The sequence below is a fragment of the Nestor notabilis genome, unplaced genomic scaffold (genome assembly GCF_000696875.1).
Source record: "Nestor notabilis isolate BGI_N333 unplaced genomic scaffold, ASM69687v1 scaffold8609, whole genome shotgun sequence".
Lineage (NCBI taxonomy): Eukaryota > Metazoa > Chordata > Aves > Psittaciformes > Psittacidae > Nestor > Nestor notabilis.
This window is the reverse complement of record NW_009942312.1, coordinates 3,734-27,438: the sequence shown is the minus strand read 5'-3', so window position 1 is coordinate 27,438 and position 23,705 is coordinate 3,734. Positions and strand designations below refer to the sequence as shown.

At 41.9% G+C, this 23,705-nt stretch overlaps 1 protein-coding gene across 1 annotated transcript; it reads left to right on the top strand.

Moving 5' to 3' along the window:
- The first annotated feature begins 1,254 nt into the window (after positions 1-1,254).
- Positions 1,255-23,279, top strand: SEC24A (SEC24 family member A). The gene is made up of 23 exons (XM_010021331.1): positions 1,255-1,295; positions 4,948-5,471; positions 7,722-7,889; positions 9,331-9,408; positions 9,738-9,904; positions 10,831-11,003; positions 11,961-12,063; positions 12,836-12,962; positions 13,312-13,421; positions 13,801-13,913; positions 14,553-14,671; positions 15,305-15,360; positions 15,678-15,884; positions 16,196-16,316; positions 16,906-17,064; positions 17,574-17,747; positions 18,145-18,255; positions 18,633-18,808; positions 20,696-20,833; positions 21,430-21,534; positions 21,659-21,751; positions 22,281-22,384; positions 22,790-23,279. Exons 1-23 carry the CDS (start codon positions 1,255-1,257, stop codon positions 22,902-22,904), a joined length of 3,282 nt encoding a protein of 1,093 aa, XP_010019633.1. The 3' UTR covers positions 22,905-23,279.
- Positions 23,280-23,705: the final 426 nt, after the last annotated feature.

The following is a 23,705-nucleotide window of genomic DNA, read 5'->3' as shown; positions in this document are numbered from 1 at the left end:
GCTCTGCCGGGCAGAGTGAAGCCCCGTCCCGGTCGGTTGTCGGGACAGAGGCACCCCCCGGTCTATTTCCGCGTGTGAACCGGCAGAAGCGCCTTTTGGAGAGCCGAGGCGAGCCGGTGACGGGCCGCACCGGGCGCTCCTGGAGGCCGTGACACAGCCGGGGCCACAGCCTCGGGCCCTTTGGAACGGAGCTGTACATGTGGCACTGTGGTTATCACTGGGCGCGGCGCAGCCGAGGTCTGTCTTGTCGGTGGTGTAGGACCGATATCATCCTGTTCCATGAGCGAGCTGCGACCCAGGAAAGTCTTTGACCACTGTCTTGTCCTCAAAGTATATCTTTACAATGGAAAAGATGAGGGGTGAGAGGCACAAGTTACTCCTGGGGAGATTCCGCTTGGACATTACAGGAAGGAATTTCCCCACGAGAACAACCAGCCATTGGAGTAATCTCCCTAAGGAAGTGGTGGTTTCCCCAGTGTTGGACACTGTTAAGGTTTGGCTGGACAGGGCCCTGGGACATCTGGTCTAGGTCATGTTTTGCACAGGAAGGTTGGACCAGATGCTCCCTGAGGTCCCTTCCAAGCTGGAGTTCTGTGGTGATTTTTAAAATGAGATACTGAAGTTTCTTCCCCTCAAAATACATCTTTTGAAGGTGACACTGAACTACTCACAATCCAGCTTTTAAAGCCAGGAGCAAAGAAGCACAGGGCAAGCCTTGTTTCCGTATCTGTCTTCTGTGCCTGTGTGGAAATCAGTGCTGTTGGAAGTGTTTCCTGATTTCCCATACCCAGCCAGCATTCTCTGTCCTTGGCTCCTTAATTACACACGTCTGCATTTGAGTAGCTGGGCTGCATCATAAGCAATTCAGTTCTAATGAGATCTTCTGATTTTTCTGCCTTGTGCATGAGTAATTAAAGGCTTTGAGTTGCCTTCCCCCTCCTCCTTTGCAGCTTGTTTTCATCAAAGTCATCTGCAGAATGACATTCCACAAAGAGTTGTGTCGTGGTGTATGGGGTCAGGAAAGTGGGAAGTGTATGAGCACAGGCTGGAGAGAGCCTCTTTTCTGGAGAGCTTCTTGTCTACGTGGAGAGTGTACAAAGCACAGAGTAAAATGGAGTAATGAAGTAGGATGATTTTCTGACTGACATTGCTTTATGTTTGCTGATTTCCCTGTAGTTGGATTAAGCACATAATGGAAGTTCTGGAGAGGCAGTTGGAGGAGGAGGAATTTCAGGCTGCCCGGCCGTCAGGTGTATGAAAAATAAAGAACTGAAATTCAGAGTTAGGCAAATACAACAGAATAAAATTAAGCTGTTGTGGTGGTGTGTGAGAGAGAAGATTTGGGTTGCTGGCTTTTGAATAAATGAGATTATTCAAGCATAGACTGTTCTTAGCATTGTTTAAAACACACGTTGAGGAGGTGCTGCCATCCTTGACCTTTACAGTAAAAACAAAGCTTTTTATAACAGTCTGGAGGGTACTGAGAGTGCTCTGGGGGCACTCGCAGGGAGCTGTCAGCAGGATGATGAATCGTTCTACAGCTGTCAGCTCTTCCCTTCCACTTGCTGCTCGCTTTACTGCGTGCAGGTGCCTCCCTGAGCTCGCGTGTCTGTGAAGGCAGTAAATTGTCACAGCAGCACCGTGTGCTGACTGGGAAATAGTTCAGCACGGAGCATTGGGTTGCTTAGCAGCAGCCTTCCTCTATTTCATCCGTGGTTTCTTTTAATAGGACCACTATTCTGTATTTGTTTAACTGAAGGTTACTAATTTGCTCTCCAGTTAACAGACCTGAAGCGCAAACAAGAAGGAGAAACAATTATTTTAGGGACTCTTTTCCTCTCCTCACTTCATGGCACTTCAAGGTCAGAGATGCTTCAGGAGCTGTTGGGTTGGAAAGCAAGTGGGTCAGGGTCAGCTGAAGTGGGTGCTGGTGGTGGCAGATCCCGTGGCAGTTCAGTTGGGATGTAGCTTTTCTGTCTGTTTTATCCTTCCATCTCCCTGGAGGTTGGAGAGGTTGTGGCTGGTGAGATACTAAAGAACTGGCTTGGAGGAAGTGACACTGTGGCAGTAAATACAACATGAATCCCAGCCTCCCTTGCTAATAGTTTGACCCCTCATTTTATAAAGACATCAGGCAACCTTCAAATGCATTCTGGTGCCATTCCTGGTCTCCTAGAAACATTAAATGACCTTGTGCTCCTGTGGAGGCATCTTCTGCTGTTAATTCCATGGCCTTTCTTCTATTACTAACTCATCTCTGGTCTCCGAGTGTCAGTTGTTTTGCTGGTGTCCATGCCGGTATCCAGCTCCAGTCAACACTGAATTCCTGGTTGGGTTTTGGCTTCACAGAACAGCACAGAAAACCAGCAGCAGCATTTGGGGAAAGCTGAAGAGCCTGTATGTTCTCTGACTGAAGAGGCCAGGGCAAGATGGGTACCTGCCAGCAGCAAATCGGCAAGTCCTGTGATGTTGTTGTGCACTGTGAAGCCCCTTGGAGAGGGTTTGTGCTTCTCAGTGCTGCTGCTTTAGTTTTGTTGGCAGCTTTATGCAGAATTGTTTTGGAAACATGAACTGCACGCAGGCTATCAAGACTTTTTGTTGAGCTTCTGACATTAAAAATTGGAATTTGGAACATTGTGCTGTGGTGGATTTGATATTTAAAGCATAGAAAATAAGTCAGTTTTGGATTTCACCTCACTTCCCTTGCTTTGTCCTCAAACTTATCCCTCAAGCAGGGAAAACAGTGCATAAGACAGCAGTGCAAGTACACCGATTCCTGCCTGGGCTAGAGAGTCATGCTTGAAGGTGAACAATCAAGTTATGACCTTAATTTGTATTTGTTGTGTATTTTTCTTAGAGCTTATAGTAATCTTATATCAATGTACATGCTGCTGCAGTCAGGAGGCATGGCATCACATAGGAATTCTTCATTCTTAGGGTTAGCAAGTTTTCATTTACAATGGGCATTGCAAATCGATTGTTGAAACCATCTGGTACAATGCAGGGCAGTTTTGGAAGGTGGATCAATTGTTAGCGTTTTTGTCTGCAAGCTTTTTGTTTAGACACCATTGATTTTAGGGAATTATTAATTACTAAGATTTACAAGCAGTGTTATAAGGGCAGTTGGGTATAACTGGATCACCTAACTGTGAATGGTAAGTGACATATTGAGATTAATGAGTGGAGAATAATATGGTGTGGACTGTTTTACACACAAATAACAGAGGCAGTGGGGATGAGATCACTGTACGTCCGCTTTGGCAATGTAGTGAGTGTGGATAGCTGTGATATTCAGTGCAGTAACAGCTGTTTGTGGCCCACAGCCTAAGGCTTTCTAGGAAATTAGGAGCTGAATGACCAATGCTGTGTTTGTCCTAGTGAAGTATTTCGATGTATGCTGTGGTTAGTTTTAGTTATTGTCAGAAGTGCCCAAGTTCAGAGTTACTTTCCTTTGGAAATGTGAACTTTCACACCTTTTGAAACGTAACTAGAATGTTTCAGTAGGGAACCAGTTGTCTTTGTTTTAAAGTTAAATGAAGTTCAATGAATTCATTCTGGTGGCAGCTGTTCTCAGTACTCATATGGTAAATATATAAGATAAATATATATCATAGAATTGTAGAGTGGTTGGTGTTGGAAGGGACCTTAAGGGTCACCCAGTCCCAACCCCCTGCCACGGGCAGGGACACCTTCCACTAGAGCAGGTTGCTCCAAGCCCCTGTGTCCAACCTGGCCTTGAACACTGCCAGGGATGGGGCAGCCACAGCTTCTCTGGGCACCCTGGAAAATAGTACAGGGTGGCAAAGAAAAGAATTGTATCTCTAAACCATGAAGAGGATCTTCTCTGCTTTCAGATGTTTAACTGTGTATGTGGAATGTCTCTGGTATCCAGACTGTGTGCTCAGGGGGTGAGGGGAGCCCCGGTGTGACTGGCTACAATAAGTGATCCAACACTGGAAAGTGTTTTAGTACTTTTCAGGGAGTCGTGGCTGGCTGTGGCATGTGTTATCTGGTGTATTCTGCTAAGGATTTCTCTTGAAAATGCATAGCCTCCCTTCAGAATGTGCGTTTTGTGTCAGTGTTATGAACAACCTGTAGCAGTGATTTTCTTGATGGAGCCCTTGTCATGCTGGAAATCTCATGGTATTCTGTCTCTTTCTGTTTCTGGGTGAAGCAGAAATCTGATGATGCTCTTGTTTACCGTTTGGACAGTTGCTAACCTTTTTTCAATGTTTTCTTCAAATGATTAAGACTTAGTTCAGCTCTACCAACCCACAAATACATAAAGCACCATTTTTTCCTGATTGGTGATTTATTTAATGATGAAACTACCCTTTGTTCCATGTTCCTGACCAGCTGGCTGCTCACATGGGCGGCATGTGTATGAATAGTTAGTTCTCTTACTAAAATTAACTGCAGAAACTTCCATAGATTACCTCTGTCACTTGAGCTGCACCCTGGTGACCTATGCTGAAACTGGCTCTTCGTGTCTTTGTGGTAAGCTGAAGTTTAAGTTGGTGTCATTCGTCAAGTGAAACAGTTGTGATGCAATGGATGCTTCTGCTTTCGGTCTGCTCGCCTGTACTGCTGCCAGCTGTGTGGGAGAGCTCTCCTCTTTGGTAGGCTTGGGTTTGGGTGTTCCTGAGGATAGAAATAGTACCGTGTGTGAGTTTTAGTCCAGGAGGAGGGATTGTGCCCAGGCACTGGAATGCTGAGTGATTGTGAGGCTACTGTAAAGCAAAACACTGATCTAAGCATTGATAGCAAAATACTACCAAATTCATGTCCCCTGAAGCAGTGTCACACCTGATTGTTAAAAAAATCCAACATAAAAATGGCTTGGAGACTAATAAAATCCCCAGGAAAGAGATTCCCGGGATCAACTCTTATTTTCAGAAGCGACACCCAACACTGACTCTCTAAAGGGTTTGTAGTTTGTTCTCTTCCAGGTCCTGTTCAGAATCAGCTGATGCATTCACCGGATGGCCAGGGATACAGCCCTTCAGTTCCAGGATCGTATTCCCATCAGACACCGGCGAAGGTTCCTCCGCATCCATCTTTGGGACAGTATAACTATAGTGGCTCTCAGAATGTTTCTCAATTAAACAGTTACCAAGGACCTGGGCAGACTCTCAACAGACCACCAGTGGCACCTTTCTCCGGGTCACCAGTACAACAGACAGGTCCTGCTCCACAAGTGCTGCTGCCTCCATTGCAAAACTCAGCTGCTGTATCATCTGCTGGTAGCTTTCCTCCGGGAGCTACCCCACCAGTGCTTTCAAACTGGCAGTACAGCCAGGCTCCCACAGGCCAGCCCCCTGGGTCTCAAACAAGCCATTTGGCTCATGTGACGGGGACAGGGTCACCTCAGCCACCGTTATCATTATCAGGAAATACAAATCCTCCAGGAAGTTATCAATATGCTGCTTCTCCAGGAGGTCCCCCGCTTCAGAACAGCTACATGAAGCCAGGTAACCATAACCTTCTGGTATTTGACCAATGTCCCTTTCTCAGTGTCCTTTTAAAAGAAGAATTGACCCCACAGCAACATTTTGCCTGTGGAATGAGGTTGTCAAAGCAGAGCATTTTGAGCAAACACACATCACAGATACAGGGGTGGTTTCCTTTGGATTAGAAATGGAGGTTCTGTGTACAGGTCATGCATTTCAGTTGGCTGCAGCAGGTAACTCCTGAATGGTCTCATGGTTTTGGGAGGCTGTGAGTGGGTAATGCTGTTTTTGTGACCTTCACCGTTCCGTGGGGTGCATGCTTCAGTCGAGTGGGGACTTGAGGACTTCCTGGTTGAACACTGTGGTCCTGTTCAGTGAGTGTGGTCTTTTGCAGTTTAAAACTTGTTGGCCTTTCTGTTAATCACTTGATTGAGAGAGTTCTCTCAACAGCCTCAGTCAGGTTGATGCAAACAGCCTGAGCACAGCCTGGAAGGAAAACTGAAAAGCAATTCTGTGCCACTGAAATAGAGCCCAGTTCAATGGGAAGCTTCCTTCCTCCAAACCTGTGATTCTCACTAACTAATAATAATGGTCAGTCTTTAGAAAGACCTCTGAAAGTGTGAGACTTCCCTTCCTGCTGCTCCTGGGCTGCTCTATGAAGTGGTGAGCAGCTTTCCTAACACTAACCAGCTCCGTTGTGCAAGTTGTGATTATTGTGGAAACACAGTCGATACTGGGGTTTCTCTTTCTAAGCTGCTGTTTGTTGTTGCAGAGGATTTCTAACTGAGCCTGCAAACAGGAGTTAGACACAGAAATATTTTAGATGTTCAAGCAAATATTTTTTTCTTGTGGTTTAGCCTCACTAGAGCTTTTCCTTGATGCTAGTTCTGTGTTCCAGGCCTGACTCATTCTGTTATGACGTTCAAACTATCTTACGCTCACAGAGTTTATGAAACTGCTGCTAGCAGTTTATTGGCACAAACAATTAGTACTTTGCAGTTAGTGAGGAAAACGCTGGGAAGTGGCATTTGAAATGTGAGCAAGTGTTTGGAATGAGAGAATTTCTATATCCATTCGATGGGGAATCCTCCCGAGCAACTCCCCTGGCAGGTTTTTGTAGAGCAATGATAACTTTTAGAAGGAGTTTAGCTCGTTTGGTGATCACACTCATTCTCAGCACAAAGGTCTGCCAGCTCCCTGCCTGCACGGCCAACTATGGGCAGCCTCTTAGATGCAGAATCTCTTCCAAGTTCTGTGATAGTGTTGCCTGCATGTAGCCATTATTAATTAGCTTTGCAGTATCACATACAAATGAACAAACAGATCACTGGATATGATTTTTTCCACACACACCCCCTTCCTTTTATTCTTTCCCTTCTTCCTTAAATCCTTCATACTGTGCAGGCTCATGAAGTTGCATATTTTGTGTGGTGGCTTTTTGATCCTGTTGAGCTTATGAGCTTCTGTACCACGTTGAGACGTGGCAACACTGGACAATTTGGCCTTATCTTTTGAAAGGCTAACTTTTATATTAAAACACATTGGTGCCTTCCTGGAGTTAAAGGGCAGTTAAACTGGCCTCTGGAATAAAAGGGAACAAAGGGGTGGAAGCGCTTTTAGGGTTTGGTATTGCTTGAAGGGAGGAAAAGCAATTGGGTTTCTAAACGTCTTGGCTGGAGAAAGGCCTAGAATTTTAAAATAGAAGCAATTAAAAACTTTCCTGTGACTTTTATCATGGAGGTTAAACATTCCAGAGCAAAACACCTCACACTCACACAGCATGGTTATTCAAACTGCAAATTGCTGACGCTTTCCCAAGTGAAATCTTTTTCCCAAGTAATTTGAGGAACTATAGAATGTGGACGTTGCTGTTTTGTATCGGATTATTGAAGTGGAAGATGAGCATCCTGTCAAAAGGAATCTGGTTTTAGACCCTTGTTGATTTGTTCGTATGGGGCTGTACTATAACTTTATAAAGTCTAGCCTTAGTAATAGAATTGGGATGCTCTCTCTAACTCTGAAGTTCTTAACAGCAACAAAAAGCTGAAAGAGATCATGGATAATAGCTACAGGAACCCAGTATGTGAAAAGTGTGACAGAAACAATCTGAAGTTGTGAAACCTTCTCCATGCATATCAGGATTCATGTATCTCGTGCGGTTTATCATATGAATAAGAAGCGTATCTAGAGTTCAGTCTGTGTTTTGGTAACAAAGCTTCTATGACTTCCTCATGTGGGTTAAACTCTTCCTAAAAATGAATCTCTTTACAGGACCTGCCCCTGCACCAGTGACTCAGCCTTTAACTCCACTCCACCCGCCTTCAAGGCCACCCTTAGGACCTCCACCAGTTGGTGGCCCACCTTTAATTAGGCCATCAGCACTGGCAGCAGGACCTCCTAATACACAGTCGCTGCTAAACTCAGCTGCAAGTCGAGAAGGTAAGAAATAATGTGCTCTTTGTTGAATTTGGACATAGCAACTTGCTCTAGTGTGCAACCTTTGAAGTCAACCACACTGTTCTATTAGAGACTCAGGTAGTAAAATTGATACTAATACAGTGTAATTTTATCTGTGTATAGCTTCCTGTATCATTTTATTCTGCAAGGAGAGCTAAAACATGGATCCTGCAATTCCTTGTAGTTGTACCTGATTCTTCTCTTCTGTGTAAAATCACTGAAGCACATATCTTGGATTGGTTCATTTTTGGAAGGTAGTTACTAGAGGCTGTAAAGTGTCAGCTGTTGAAGACATGTATCTGACTTTTCTCTGTTTGCTGTGGGCCCTGCACAAATACACCATTGTGTAAGAGCTCTGTATCAAAAAGGCCTGCAGTTGCCTTGCATTTAGTGCCCTAAGATGGGCCATGTGGTAGTTGGCAGTTTTATTTTTACATACATAGTTTGTTCTGTCAAAGCTGTTGGTTCTTTGCATGTTCAGATTGACACTTTCTTGTATGTGGTGGCTGTGTGAGTACAAGAATAGTATGTTCAGATTTAGCTTAGTTTTGAACATATGAGATGCGTTAGAAACTGCTTTGGTTAGAAAGTCTTTTCTTCATAATGAAAAGAAACATTTCCAAGGCCCTCGGGAGATAGAAATGTTTAGTCTGTGAAGTAGGTTGACTGGTGCATACTAGCAAGATTCAATGTTTAATATAAGTTCCTTTCATTGGGGCATGTTTGAAGATTTCAATGATAATAAAAATTGAGTACCTGCTTCTCCTTAGCAATAGGTAGTTGTTTTCATATATTTAGGCATAGCTAACTTACAAATAGCTGTCCTTTGGGAGCATTCCCTCCATTTCAAGGTTTTTCTTATCTCTGCTGGAATTTGTATCTTGACCGGTACGTGACCATATCAGAACTGTTGGTGTTTGCTGTGAGCAGTACTGGACTAAGCGTGTAAGTGAAGGGAATTTGGTGTTCCTGTGAATTATCAGAGGGAAAATCTCTTAAGGGAACTTGGCACCTGAATTCCAGGGTCCTTTGAAAACTGCAGCAAGCCTACTGACACTTCCTCTGATGAGGAGGAAGTGTCCCCTGTCCCCAGGCAAGTGTATCAGCTTGGAAGTTACAGTGAATACCTCACCTGAAGTAATCTTAAAAGATCATTCAACCAGAGATACAGGGACTTTTGTTCTCCTTAAAGAAAGATTGTGGTGTTTTATGGAAGTCCTCTGTTGAGGTCACGTCACCAGAGGAAGTGTGTGTGAGGAAGAGGGCAAGATGTATGTTTAATACAGTTTTGTCCTGGGGCAGAAGCAAAGTAGATCCAAACTAATCCTAGTCTTAATATTCATCCAGCAAGTAGGATTTCACTGCAGTTACCTCAGAACAATTAGTAGCTTGTGAAAATTTTTACTGGGATTGTCTTTAATAGGTGATGCTACATCTGCTGCCAGCGATGGGGCTGCGGTGCAGAACAGCTACGATGCACTGGAAGGTGGTGGCCTCACAGGTAAGGCTTTGGGAGTAAAAATAGTTACTACTACGTAACGTTTAAGAGCCTGTGAAAGATAGGAGTTTAGGCATTTATGTACAAACACATGTACTTGGTTCCATGTCTGTCTTGAAACTAAATATGAAATTTCAAGCTTTGACAAGTACCACATCTTCTCCTGTAAGTATGGAAAAGCAGTAAAGAGCACCTTGCAAAACTGACAGCAGTGGTAGTTGTTTCCACTTAGAAAGTAAACACCACCAAAAGCCCTTCTGCTGTATTAAAGAATTGAGCAAGCTGTGGTTTTTCAGCAATTGATCTTAAGTATTTATCTGCTCTGCCTCTAGCAACTCCACATCCTTCTCCTGCACCCCCAAATGTTAAGATGAACAGAAGTGTTGGGTATTCTTACCCTGCCTTACCTCCAGGCTACCAAAATACTTCTGCACCCGGAGCACCAGGAATGCAGGCATCTGCTTTGCAGTATCCAGATGGATCAAAACATTTCCACCAGGTAAAGGTTGTCTGGTTTTCATCTTGGTACTACCAGTGGCGTGAAGAAAAGGTGGCAATTGGTGTGTGTTGTGCATCTGTGGGGTGCTGGTTGTTCAAGATGACAGACGCAGCCCAAAAGAAGTGCTTTTGCTGATGCCTTGGCACCAGTTTGGAAAAGCTGTGTGCCAGCTCCTTCTGAAGTGTTCTATCCTTGAATCTGTTCAGAGTGTTTCTCTCAAAAATATTCAGCTGCTTTTGGCATGGTTTTCCTCCCTTGGGTTGCCAGTGTTAGCTGAAGTATTTGGGCTTTTCCTGAACTTTCGAAGTGAACTGACCAGCTGAGCCTCTGAAGTTCCAGAGCTTGTAGCAACTCTATGTTGATTTTTACCTCCACTGTGTTAAATGCCAAGTTTATGTAACAAACACTGTTTACATCATTGTAATATAATGGCAGTTAATATGGAAACAAAAGAGACAAAAATAAGAAAGGGAAATAAGTTTGCTATTTAAATTGACTGTGGGCTTCGTTCACTGGGCTTGTTCAGCCTGGAGAAGAGAAGGCTCTGTGGAGACCTAACAACAGTCTTCCAATACCTAAAGGGGCTGACAAAAAGTCTGGAGAGGGACTTTTTACAAGGGCATATAGTGATAGGACAAGGGGGAGTGGCTTTAAACTGCCAGGGCAGAGATTGAGCTGAGATCTCAAGTTATTCCCTGTGAGGGTGCTGAGGCGCTGGCACAGGGTGCCCAGAGAAGCTGTGGCTGCCCCATCCCTGGCAGTGTTCAAGGCCAGGTTGGATGCAGGGGTTTGGAGCAACCTGCTCTAGTGGAAGGTGTCCCTGCCCGGGGCAGGGGTTGGAGCTGGAGGAGCTTTAAGGTCCCAACACAAACTATTCCATGATTTAAATAACTGGTGTTAATTTCTGGAATTCTATTTGACTCTAGCCTGCCCTGGGCACTAATCACTTAAGCGCATCTATGGGTGCCCTGAGTCTACAGCAAGAAGGATTAAGACCTGTGAATCTTCTTCAAGAAAGAAATATTCTTCCTACAACCCTCTTGAAGGCTCCAGTCCCAAACTTGCATGAGGACATCCAGAAGCTCAACTGTAATCCTGAGTAAGATCATCCATTTGCTATAATTCATCAAATTCCTATTGGTAAACATAGCTCTTCAAGTAGAAAACACTGAAAATGGGCTTTGCTGTGTTAAGATGAAGGTGGGAAATGGTTTAAACTGAGCATTGTGTGGAGAAGGTATGAGTTAAAATGTTTTTTGCAAGGCAGTGATAGATTGGTACAGTACAAAAACTTTACAATATAGCTGGCAATGAGCATAACTCAGAAAAGATATAAAATAGGAGTTAACTCACCTGAGTGAGGTACACCAACAAGATTGACAATGCAGAAACATGAGTGACCTCTGTATTGATAGTAACCTTTTAAACAATGGAGTAAATGGAATGTCAAACAAGAGGGTGGCAGTTGCTTATTCAAGTCATCTCTCTGAGGAGGCCAGCCAAGCTGTGTATAACCAGGTACTCCTGCTTTGCAAGGCTTTTTATGATAGATAAAGGAAATAACAGCAACTTTGTGAAGTTGCTCATACAAACAAGCTGAACTGGAGTTGCAAAAGTGCTGTGCACATCTGCGCTTGTGGAAACCACTGAGTTCTGAAGTCTCTGCTTATAGTCGTTAAGTTTTAAGACAACTTTTTAAACTTCACGGGTTCAGATTTGTGTATAAGGACACCTCAGAATGGTATCCCAAATTAACATGGTATATAAGGGCTTGGTGTAACTTTGAACATTGTTAGGCTTAACTTTGACTTGAATGACTGACATTTAGTTTTGTTTAGAGAGTGTGTGTATAAACTAAGAACTCAAAAGCACATCCTGTGGGTCAAGCTAAGACTAAACCAGAATGATTTGACAGAGCTGGAGAAGATCCTGTATCTGGAAATGGAAATTCACCATTACCAGCTCTAGAAAACTATAAAGGATGCTCTGTACTACTGAAATCATCATTTTTTATTATCTGAAAGCCTCTGAAAATAACCCTTTGTCCTCCATGTAGGTTGTTCCGCTGTACCCTGACTAACATTCCTCAAACTCAGGCCTTACTGAATAAAGCCAAACTTCCTCTGGGGCTCCTGCTTCATCCTTTCAAAGACTTATCGGTATGACAAATATTCAAACCTTTAAATGCTGAAATCTCAACTGTGCCTTCCCTAGAGTCCAGAGCTGGACACTGAACTATAAAAGAAGAGCAGAAAAATTCCCTTGGCAACTGACATTTCCCTGCTCCAGGCAGATCATTGTAATGTTTCTTAATTTTTTCTCCCTACCATTTTTAACCTTTCAAGCCTCACTTCTTAATCAAAAAAAACCCAGCAGCTTAGAGCCAGCACAACACTAGGACTGTGACACAAGGCAGCACATCTAATGGCTTAGATAGCTTTATCTTGTCACATAGCAGTTGTAGTTATTGATTTCCTGTACCAAACCTAGCACTAATTCTAAGGTTAATTAAGAATTAACAGAGTGAAAGGGGTTTGGATGTCCTCACATAGCCAGGAGACTTCGTGAATTTAGCAAGGTCTCTCTTAAACATTGTTATTTTCCACGATTTAAATGATTTTTCAGTTATGTGGGATATTTTTTCTGATTTTTTTTGTTCTGTATTGGGTGTAGGACTTGGTCTTAAGCCATCAGTGTAAAACTCAAGACTCGAGAGGCTTGAGAAGTTGCACAGTTGAATAGGTTAGAGCTCAGTTCCAGCCAGTCATCTTATTGAGGAATTGTAGGGGTGCTGTGAGGTTGCAGAAATCCTTCTTTCTTCAACAAGTCTGCTTTGACTAGCTAAGCAAGAAGCACAGTGTAGATAATGTAATCATAGATGAATAGCTGCAGTGTGGTAATGCCTTAAAACAGGAAGCTTTTCTTTTCCAGCAATTGCCAGTGGTCACTTCAAGTACTATTGTGAGATGCCGTTCCTGCCGGACATACATTAACCCTTTTGTCAGCTTTCTAGACCAAAGGAGGTGGAAATGCAATCTGTGCTATAGAGTGAATGATGGTAGGTATTAAATGTGCTTGTTGCTTTGAATGGTTAAGGTCAGCCTTGCTCACCTTGGCCTTTGAGACTGTCATATTGTTGGCCATGAGTATGAGGGGTTGTTGTCAGTCACACTGAGGCTGTGAGGCATGAGAAGTGTTTCCCATGGGCAAAGACAGGGTGTCACTGATGAAGCACAGTAAGTGTGATGTGGTTTCCCACCCTAGCAGGTGACAAAGTAGCTGCCCTGCCTAGCATAGTTCTCCAAGAAGCATTGCCCAGCAGGCACAGAAGAGTTGATGTCTTTGGTTTAAAATGCAGCCCAGCTAATACTAGCGTGAAGTAATAATATCTAACCTTATCTGCATAGTTCCTGAAGAATTCATGTATAATCCTGTGACAAGAGTTTATGGAGAACCTCATAAAAGACCTGAAGTCCAGAATGCTACTATTGAGTTTATGGCTCCATCCGAATACATGGTAAGGCTTTATTTACTTTTAGTTGTTTTATTTCCAGAGGGAAGTCAGAAAGAGCCTTGTTATTGGGAATGCTTTCCAGCTCCGTAGAACAGTTCCAGCCTCAAGGAGTGTATCTGAGAACTCTTGGGAAGAACTTCAGATAGTTCTTCATTTCTAAACAATTACGATGTCAAAGTTCTTCTGTATTTAGAATGTAGGTGTTTTGGGGTTTTCTGGAAGAAAATTGTGCTTCTAGATTACCCAGTAAGCGACAAATGCATTCAGAAGGTGTAGCTGTCATCTGTGCACTGTTTTAAGAGTTTAAACTTGTAGTGGAATGAATAAACCCCATCTAATAAATGTAAGCTTGCAAACTGAAGGTAACCTTTTCTTTCCTCAGCTACGTCCACCTCAACCACCCGTGTACCTCTTTGTGTTCGATGTCTCTCATAATGCAATAGAGACAGGATACTTGAATACAGTCTGCCAGACGTTGTTAGACAATCTTGACTTGTAAGTATCTTGGAATCTACTATTTTTGATCCTCTTATGAAATGTGTGGTAGGCACCAATGTGCCAGTACTGCCTGTGTAGGAGAGAAATGTCCTAGCATTGGCTAGCAATGGCCAGTGTTATATTAAAACATAGGGTAAAGCTGTAGTCTTTTTCCCATCACAGCGGCACTGGTATAAAAGGTAATTTTGAGGCTTGTTACTCAATCTGGCTCTTTCCTATTTGCTTCACCAATCCCCAAAAGGAACAAATAGCATGTTTATGACGCCTTTAGAATGTATTTTTTAGAAGCAAAAATGTAGGTAAGGATCTGCTGAAAGGAATGCATACATCTACTACATTTTTAATAAAATACATGCTGTTTGAACTCATCTAAATGCTGCTTGGTATTTTGCAGCTTGTTTCTTCCTTTTCTTCCATTTCTTATTACCCTCTTAAAAAATCCTTAAGTGTGTGCTAGGCAACTCTGCTATGAGCTCCTTTTCTGCTCCCAACTGACTGAGCCAAGCTGTTGCAGTCAGCTGTAAAGCTAACTACTTGGTAACAACCACGGAGAGGTGCAGTGCATGGCTTAAAAAAAAAAACAAGCCTGCAGAAATGAAATTCCATCTTCCTGAACACCATATGTCTCATTTTCAGGCTTCCTGGGAACACTAGAACAAAAATAGGCTTCATAACGTTTGACAGCACAATCCATTTCTACAGTCTTCAGGAAGGTCTCTCTCAGCCTCAGATGCTTATAGTTTCAGATATTGAAGGTATGCAGAAATAAATCCTGTGATTTGTATCTACTAAAGCTGCTGGGTTTGACTTAGCCTTTAAAAAAATACACCTGGTGGAAGCTTATAGACCAGCTCGTGAGTCTTGCCAGTAATGGTTTTACAAGTAGTGTATGTCTGTGTGTTTATGAAGCCCCTGATGTGTGAGAATGCTGTGGCTGTTCATGAATTAAAACATTGAAGACAGCCTTCTAACCTCCACTTTAATGGGTACAGTTATGTGGATTTCTCTTGTGATCCCAAATCCTGGTGCTTGGTAAATAACTATAGATTCTGTGGTGACTGATGCTTAGTACTTGTTCTTCTGCCTTTACCTTCAAGTCACTTTTCACTGTGTGTTACAGGGCAAGGCAGAATGAACACTAGGAAGTCTTTGCTGTGCATTTTTACATAATAATCTTGATTATCCTTCAGTCCTGTCGATTGCTAATCTAATAGGGTTAGATATTCCCTATGGGAAAAGAAGAAATCTACCTAATGATGTGTAAATGGGTTTACACACTGATACTGTATTCTTTCTTCAATAGGTGTAATGGTTGCCAAATACATTTGGGGGAAGTTTGATGTGTTTTTAAAAAGTAACTTAAATAGTTTTGTTTGTTTCCCTTCCAGATGTATTTATACCAATGCCAGAAAACTTACTAGTAAATTTAAATGAAAACAAAGAGGTAAGAACTAACTTAACTAACTAGTGACTTTCACATAGTTTGGGATATGCTTGGAAATTTCTGTGTTACTTAATGCACTATAACACCTACAGTTTAAATGCAAAGTTTGAGGTGGAAGGAAGAGGTTTTTTATCTGTGTGACTGTAAACTTTTGCCACCGTGAGACAAGACAGTACTTGAATTCTGCTAGGGCTTTTTCTTCACTACCTTAATATTAGATGTGTTAATGCATGTTGATGCACGTCCAGCAATCAGCTCTATAAAGAAGAAAACTCCAAAGGCTCCTGCTATTAATACTTTTGTCTTCTCAATTGTAGCTAATTCAAGATCTGTTGAAGGCCTTGCCACAGATGTTTACGAAGTCCCTGGAAACTCACAGTGCCCTGGGGCCTGCATTACAGGCTGCCTTTAAACTGATGTCCCCCACCGGAGGTAGAATCTCTGTCTTCCAGACACAGCTTCCATCTGTGGGAATGGGAGCGCTGAAGTCACGAGAAGAGCCAAACCAAAGAGCAACTGCAAAGGTGAGGAAAGCAAAAAGGTTGAGGAATGATTGCCCTCTTCTGTACGTGTAGGTGGTTCTGGAATTGCCTGTTCTGGGTTAATGTTGTGGTTCTCTGTTTGTGCTAACCTTCCTTTGTTAAAGAAGTGGAAAGAACAAAAATAACCAAACCCAAGCACTGTAAGCATGGGTTAATGATTGGATATTTTTTTTCATGATATCACTGGAAACAGTGATGGAGAATCAATTATTAGTGTCCCTGAAAAGAGGCAATAAACGTGTTAATCTGTTTGCATTTCCTTTGAATTTTGTAATACTCCACTGTATTAACAGGACATACATCTGACACCATCGACTGACTTTTACAAGAAGTTAGCCTTGGACTGCTCAGGGCAACAGGTTGCAGTGGATCTATTTCTTCTTAGTGGACAATATTCGGACTTGGCTTCTCTAGGTGAGTAATATTAAGCTGTTCTGGGGTGTGTAACTCTTGTACTTTTGGCAAATACATAGCGTCTACATTAATATTTAGTACATGAACCTGATTTGAATTAATCTAATGTGATAAGATGCAAATTAATCCTTGATGAGCAGTGACAGTGAATAGAATGTAATCCTTCAATCTTTCCTGATTCAACCTAGCTGTTTTCATATTCTCCTTTAGTGAGCCAGGATTCTTGTGATCCTCGTATAAGTGGCTGAAATACTTTCCTCCTTTTATGCCTTTGAACCATCAGTGCAAACATCTTTAGAGTAACTTTCATTAGCATTTGAATTCTTTTCTTTTCTCCATTTAACCCAACTTTCAAGTGACAAAGTACCTGTAATTTCAGGTCAATGGAGAATTATTTCATACCTGAAACTCCTTAAATACATATAGTTGTGTTACACCTGTCTTTGAAAGTAGGTCTGTAACCATGTAAGAGCTATTTGTGGGTGTGAACAGTTTAATAATTAAAGGGAATAATGCGTTCAACTGGTATATTTAAAAACCACAGCAGCAACTGTCTGCACTCTGCCAATGCGTGTTGGTTTTGTTTCAGGTTGTATATCGAGGTATTCTGCAGGTAGTGTCTACTACTACCAGTCTTACCACCATAAACACAACCCTGTCCAGGTGGAGAAGTTGCAAAAGGAACTGAAACGATATTTAACTAGAAAGATTGGGTTTGAGGCTGTCATGAGGATAAGATGCACCAAAGGTTTGAACACAATTTTTTTGGACTGGGGAGGGGAGAGGGGAAACGGGTGTTTGCTGTGATTTGGGAAAGTGTTGAGGGGAATGTTAGCTACTATGTAAGCTTAAATGGTTAAAAGACAAAGATTAGAAAAGATTCAGTACCAGGAATCAGACCAGTTATTAAAAATTGCATTTGCAGCATCTTTACTGGCATCCAGGTTCCATTTTACAGTGGTTAAAACTGGAGATTTTGTTGGACTGCTGTTTAAACAAGGGAGTTCTTTTGTAGTCTAGAGACTTAATACTATCCTGCATTGATTTGACTTCCAAATTTCTGCTTTCTGCTAGGCTTTGTGGATTCTATGGATTAGTTGTCTTGTCTGGGATATTTACCTTTCCTGAAGATACTTTAGTTCATTGAGAAGGATCTTTATATTCTGCTACAGAGCCATCTATGGCAGCTGTGTTAAATGGTGTCTGTACTTCACAACTATGAACATAAGTTGACTCAGTACAATGCTTATCTTGTAGGTCTCTCCATTCACACTTTCCATGGGAACTTCTTCGTACGATCTACAGACTTGTTGTCATTACCCAACGTGAACCCAGATGCAGGATATGCTGTGCAAATGTCAGTAGAAGAGAGTCTTACTGATATGCAGGTTGTTTCCTTTCAGTCAGCTCTCCTGTACACATCCAGCAAAGGTAAGATACACAGGCAGCATTAGCTGCATCAGCAGTACAGTACTCAAATGAGTCTCTTTGTGTCTATTTATCAGCTGCAGTAACTTACACAAACTATTTTATCTAATATCAAGATCACAGCTGTGATGTGTTCCAGCATGTTGGTGATGTTATTGCTTCTTCCAGACCAAGAAGTTTCCTGGAAAACTTAGTTCTGGTCTGAAAATAGGCAAATGTAACCCAGAAACTGAAAATTAGCTGTATTTAAAAGCTACTGGAAATGGCCTGTTTCACCACTTGTATGATACATTAGATTAAATCTTAGGGTTTTGTTGCTATTGAGTAATCAGTGGTGTTTGTTTTATCATTTCATAAAACAAAAGTTATGTGTGGAGACAACAGTTTTCTTTTCTTACAGGTGAAAGACGAATTCGTGTCCACACTATGTGTTTACCTGTTGTAACAACACTGAGCGATGTCTACCTAGGAGCAGATGTACAAGCCATTACAGGGCTCTTAGCCAATATGGGTAAGCATGTTTGGATATGTAGGGATGATATCCCTACAGCTCTGAGCAGTAATCCTCTGGGAAGTAACATTAAAAGAAAAGATTCTCGTTCTAAGAGTGCTTTTTAAGTTGCAAACTTAAGGGGGGGGGGGTTACTTGTAATGCTTGGCTTAGGCAAGGTGTCAGTATAGCTGGATGTAGTCACCTGTACTTAGTCTTAGTCTGATGCATTATCCCTGGCTTTTTTTCCTGAATCACTTGTCTTGACTTCCTCAATGGTGTATTAAAGCTTATGAAGATGCATGGAAGTACATGTTAAAATGAGAAGAGACAACACATGTGACTATTCCTACCAAGGGAGGAAAGCCTCTTATGTGAGCTCTGTACTCTCTTTTTAGCTGTGGACCGGTCGGTCTCCGCTACATTGAGCGATGCTCGGGATGCTCTGGTCAATGCAGTGATAGACTCTTTATCTGCTTATCGCTCAGCAGTCCTGAGCATCCAACAGCCTGGTCTCACAGCCCCCTCCTCACTGCGGCTCTTCCCACTTTATGTACTGGCACTCCTAAAACAGGTAAGAGTTGAAAGGAAGCTGTGCAAGAGGATAATTGTTTGGCATCCTGGATGACTGATGTCAACCTGAAGTAACGGGACATTTCTTTGGTGTACAAAATAGCATGTGTCTTCTCTTTCTGTATTTTTGTAGGACTCAAAACTGGGAAGTTGCTTGGTTTAGATCATTTAATAGAACCAGCCTTTCTCAAGATAACAATTCCATTTCTCTGCAGTCCAGAATTCAATGACTTGAAAGGCCAATGTAGAACGAAGCCTATTTAATTGTTTCTCAGGCCTGGGTAGATAACTTATGATTTTACAGGTGGCGAACATGTGTTTTTACATTGGACTCTGTTATGTTATGAAAAATGGAGGGATTTGGAGATTTTTATGGAGCAAATACATCACAGTAATGGACAGAGGGCATTACTCTTACGTGCAGAAGGCAATAGGGGATAGAGATGTTTAAAGATTATCATTATGGAGAGTGATCTAGTTGAGAAGCAGGAGCTTAGAAGTGTGCATAAAACCAATGGCATAAATGTTTTAAGCAATGGAATAGGAAACTATTAAAGACTGATTAGGTTAGGGAACGTGGCACTGATAGAGTGTGTGTTCAGTAATAATTCTTGTGCGTTTCTGGCAGTGTAGACCTGCACAGCAGTTCAGTGTGGATAGCAAGAGAGCTGGCTGGCAGAGAGGCAGCTGGCTGCCTGTTCTTGCAAAAGGTTTAAAGCCTTTCACAATATTTGCTCAATGTAAGTAGTTTTTGATTGGATTTCCCTGAACTGGTACTCAAGGTCATTTTAAGTGTTGGACATGCTAGCTTTCTGTTCTAGAGAGAATTTTCTGATTCATGCCCCTTGATAAGGAATTAAGCAGCATGTTCATACTGATATTTGAACTTCTTCATGTAGAAGACTTTGTAAGTGTCTGACCCAGTGAAGAGGGAGGAGCGAGCCCTTGTTTCAGTTATAGCTGTTCGGGACTTTTTTGTCCCAACATGTAGCACTGTATCTTGGAGCTGCTGGAGCAAGTCCAGAGGAGGGCCACGGGGATGATAAGAGGACTGGAGCACCTCCCATATGAAGACAGGCTGAGAAAGTTGGGGCTGTTCAGCCTGGAGAAGGGAAGACTGCGTGGAGACCTCAGAGCAGCCTTCCAATATCTGAAGGGGGCCTACAAGGATGCTGGGGAGGGACTCTTCATTAGGGACTCTAGTGGTAGGACAAGGGGGAATGGCTTTAAACTTAAACTGGGGAAGTTTAGGTTAGATCTAAGGAAGAAGTTCTTCACAGTGAGGGTGGTGAGGCACTGGAATAGGTTGCCCAAGGAAGCTGTGAATGCTCCATCCCTGGCAGTGTTCAAGGCCAGGCTGGACAGCGCCCTGGGCGCCATAGTTTAGTGTGTGGTGTCCCTGCTCATTGCAGGGGAGTTGGAACTAGATGATCTTAAGGTCCTTTCCAACCCAAACTATTCTACGATTCTATTGTAAATCCAGAATTACCAAACAGTCCATATGTAGAAGCCAATTGTAAACTGCTCCAATATTTATGCTTCTAAATTCCATCAAGTAGCACTTTTGAGGTGTGTGTTAAGAGACATATTCCAAAGATACTTTCATCTCAGCTGTAGTGCTCACTAGAAAAGATTGGTGGTGCAAGGTCATGGTTGATTCTAGAACCCAGCAATGGCAATAAGGAGAGCTGTATGATCTGTATGTGAAACACTTGAAAGGACTATGGAGACGTAAAATAGCAGTGCTAAAATATCATATCCAGGAGAAAATACTTATGGCTCATCTCTAAGACTTAAATAAGTTATATATGAACAATAGAGGGTGTGCTAAGTTCCTGCTTATCTCTCTTTGCTTTAATGGTCAAATGAAATGCCTGATTGTTCACAGAAAGCGTTTCAAACCGGGACGAGCACTCGTTTAGATGAACGCATTTTTACCATGTGTCAAGTGAAGAACCAGCCCCTTGTTTACCTCATGCTCATGACACATCCCAGCCTGTACAGAGTCGATAACCTCACAGATGAGGTGAGTGTCTGCATCACTACACGGTCTGTTTGTCTGATGCCAAAGACTTGGATGATGTGAAAGTAAATTGGTGCTAAAAATCTTACCATTGGTTATTTGGGACTGGGCTGATGAGTTCTGGAGAGAGGCTGTGCTCTGGCTATGGATGGATGGGGAAGGTTTCTCCTCAATTATTCCACTTTTTGTCCCCTATCATTGTCTTTTCACTATAAATCACATGTACATAAAGACAGTATAAGATGCTTTAACTTTTTGTCCTTGTGTGGCTTCCTCTATTGTAAAATATCAAAGTAGTTCTGTGAACAGTGAATATCTATGTAAGAGCCTGAGTATTTTTAGAAATCACATCTTTTGTACATCACAAATCTGATGCTCCTGTCCTAGAGTAACCTTAAGTTGAAGTACACCCTCTCTAAATAAATCATGAAGAGACTTGCTAATAAACTATGCACTCAAAGTATGACTTGAACTGAGAAAAAGGGTATAGCTTCATATTCAGTGTAATACGTCCTATTCTTATTTAACCTTCTCTTCTTGTGCCTGTTTCAATGCCTCAAGATGTGAACCACTGTTTTTCTTTCTGCCTTTTCCTTCAGGGGGCTCTTAACATAAATGACAGAACTATACCTCAGCCACCCCTTCTCCAGCTGTCAGTGGAGAAGTTGAGCAGGGATGGTGCTTACCTTATGGATGCTGGCTCTGTAAGTTGGGTGGTGGTTGGGGATTTTACTTGACACATTCTTTCTGAGGCCTCAGACTGTGGAGGAGACTGCTGAGGTGTGGGTTTGTGTTGGATTAATGTTGTTATCACTGGGTATCTTTCAGGTAATGTTTCTGTGGATTGGGAAGAACTGCGGGCAGAGCTTTATCAGCCAAGTCCTTGGAGTTCCCAATTATGGCTCAATACCGCAGAACATGGTACGTGCTTTTCTTGCTATACATCAGGAATAGTGCCACCAGAATATTAGTTTCATGAAAACTTAAATACCACAGTTCAAATATTAGCCCTTTAGTTATTATTCACTATAAATCCAGATTCAGGAAAAGAAGTAATTGCTGTTAACTCTCTTGGAGTTTCTCCAGGCTAAACCTTTATAGCTATTCCCAGGAAAGCACAGTTAAGAAGAGGCTGGCAGTGAGTAAGTTTCTCAGACTTGTGGGAGCAGTCTGAGAACACTTGCCAATAGTAAGCACAGTGGGTGAGTGGGAAATCCTTTGGTGTCTGCAACAGGTATTGATCACAGCTCAGTCATCACTTCTGACAGCTAATTGCTGTTTACTATATTGCTGTACTAGTTTAGTGCGCTTGACTGTCTCAAGCCCTTTCAAATGATACTAGACAAAATGTATCTGTCTGGGTTTCCTTTATACTCAGTATGGAGAGAGTCCTTTCACTGTTCTTATGAAACCTGTCCTCTATGTACTAATGATTCCTTTTGCCTCTTAGACACATCTCCCAGAACTAGACACTGCTGAATCCATCAGAACAATAGCTTTCATTTCTTGGCTGAGAGAACAGAGACCTTTCTTCCCTATACTATATATAATAAAGTAAGTATTTTTTTTAACAGTATTTCTGCTTCTTTAGGTTTCTTTTAATACGTATTTCAGTATCATATACTGGACTTTCTTAATGGAAGTTTTAAATGGTGCATGCTGTGCCTAACAGATTGGACAACGGACATGACTTGTTCTGAGTTGACTCCAGTTTGAATTGCCACAGACTGAAAAAGACTAAATGTCACAGAACAATCTTGACTTAATGTCAGATAATGAAGTGAATGCTGTAAGTGCACTTGTTAGGATTAATGACAAGGGTATTTGAGAGGCTCTTTTCATATGTCCTTAAGCTCTTGAAATAGCTTTCCCACTCGAGCTGTAACTTTACGAATGCATTGCACTGGTGATCTTGGCACATGTTTATTTCACTCAAACACTTATATTTTCATTTTTAAGGGATGACAGTCCATTGAAATCAAGTTTTCTGCAAAATATGATTGAAGACAGAACAGAATCAGCCTTATCATACTATGAATTCCTCCTTCATATACAGCAGCAAGTGAATAAATGAAACACTAACCTTTGGCTCACTTCTTTAAGGAAAGATTTTGCAGTAAAGAACGATTGTGCTTGTAATATCTTCATTAAATCTGTGGCCTGAGGCAGTTGATGAGAAGTTCTCACTGTGATTTCAACAAACTAAAGCAAATAAAGGACCACATCTGAGAATCAAATGTGCAACTACATAATATTGTACCTTAAGAAAAAAACAAAATCAAACTGTTGGAACTGGTTGAGCACCTTTAATTTGCTGCAAATCATGTTTTTACTGTAAGTAGTTGCAGCATGAAGTATATTTACAAAGGCAATACTGAAAAGGTGAAATACATTTTGTAAAATAAAGAGTTCTTTGTTGTTCAAAATGTATATTTCTGTAACTCTTTGCCTTTTTCTTTTTGTTTTGTTTTTTTTTTGCTGCTAGATACAAAACCTCACAATACTGGTCATGATTTGCAGGGAAATTGTTGTAAGCGCATCCAGTGATTACAGACAGAGCATCTCGGTGTTCAAACTTAAAGTAGCAATGAAACAACTGTTCATTGTGAAATGAACAAATGCTTATGAAGTGTAGAATGCAGGGATTGTGGCTAACAGGACTAAAGGTGAGCTTAACCTGGACAAGGTGGCTGAGTTTGATAAAGCTTTTAATAAGTCAGTATTCTAATTAAAAAAGAGTGGGGAGGAGCGGGTCCTGTATGAGAGCATCTTAAAGTCAGTGGCTGAGATAGCAGCAAAAGTGGACATAGGTGGCAGATGTTTTTCTTCAGTGAAAGGAACAGTTGTCATTTCAGTTTGTGAATGGGGCGGGAGG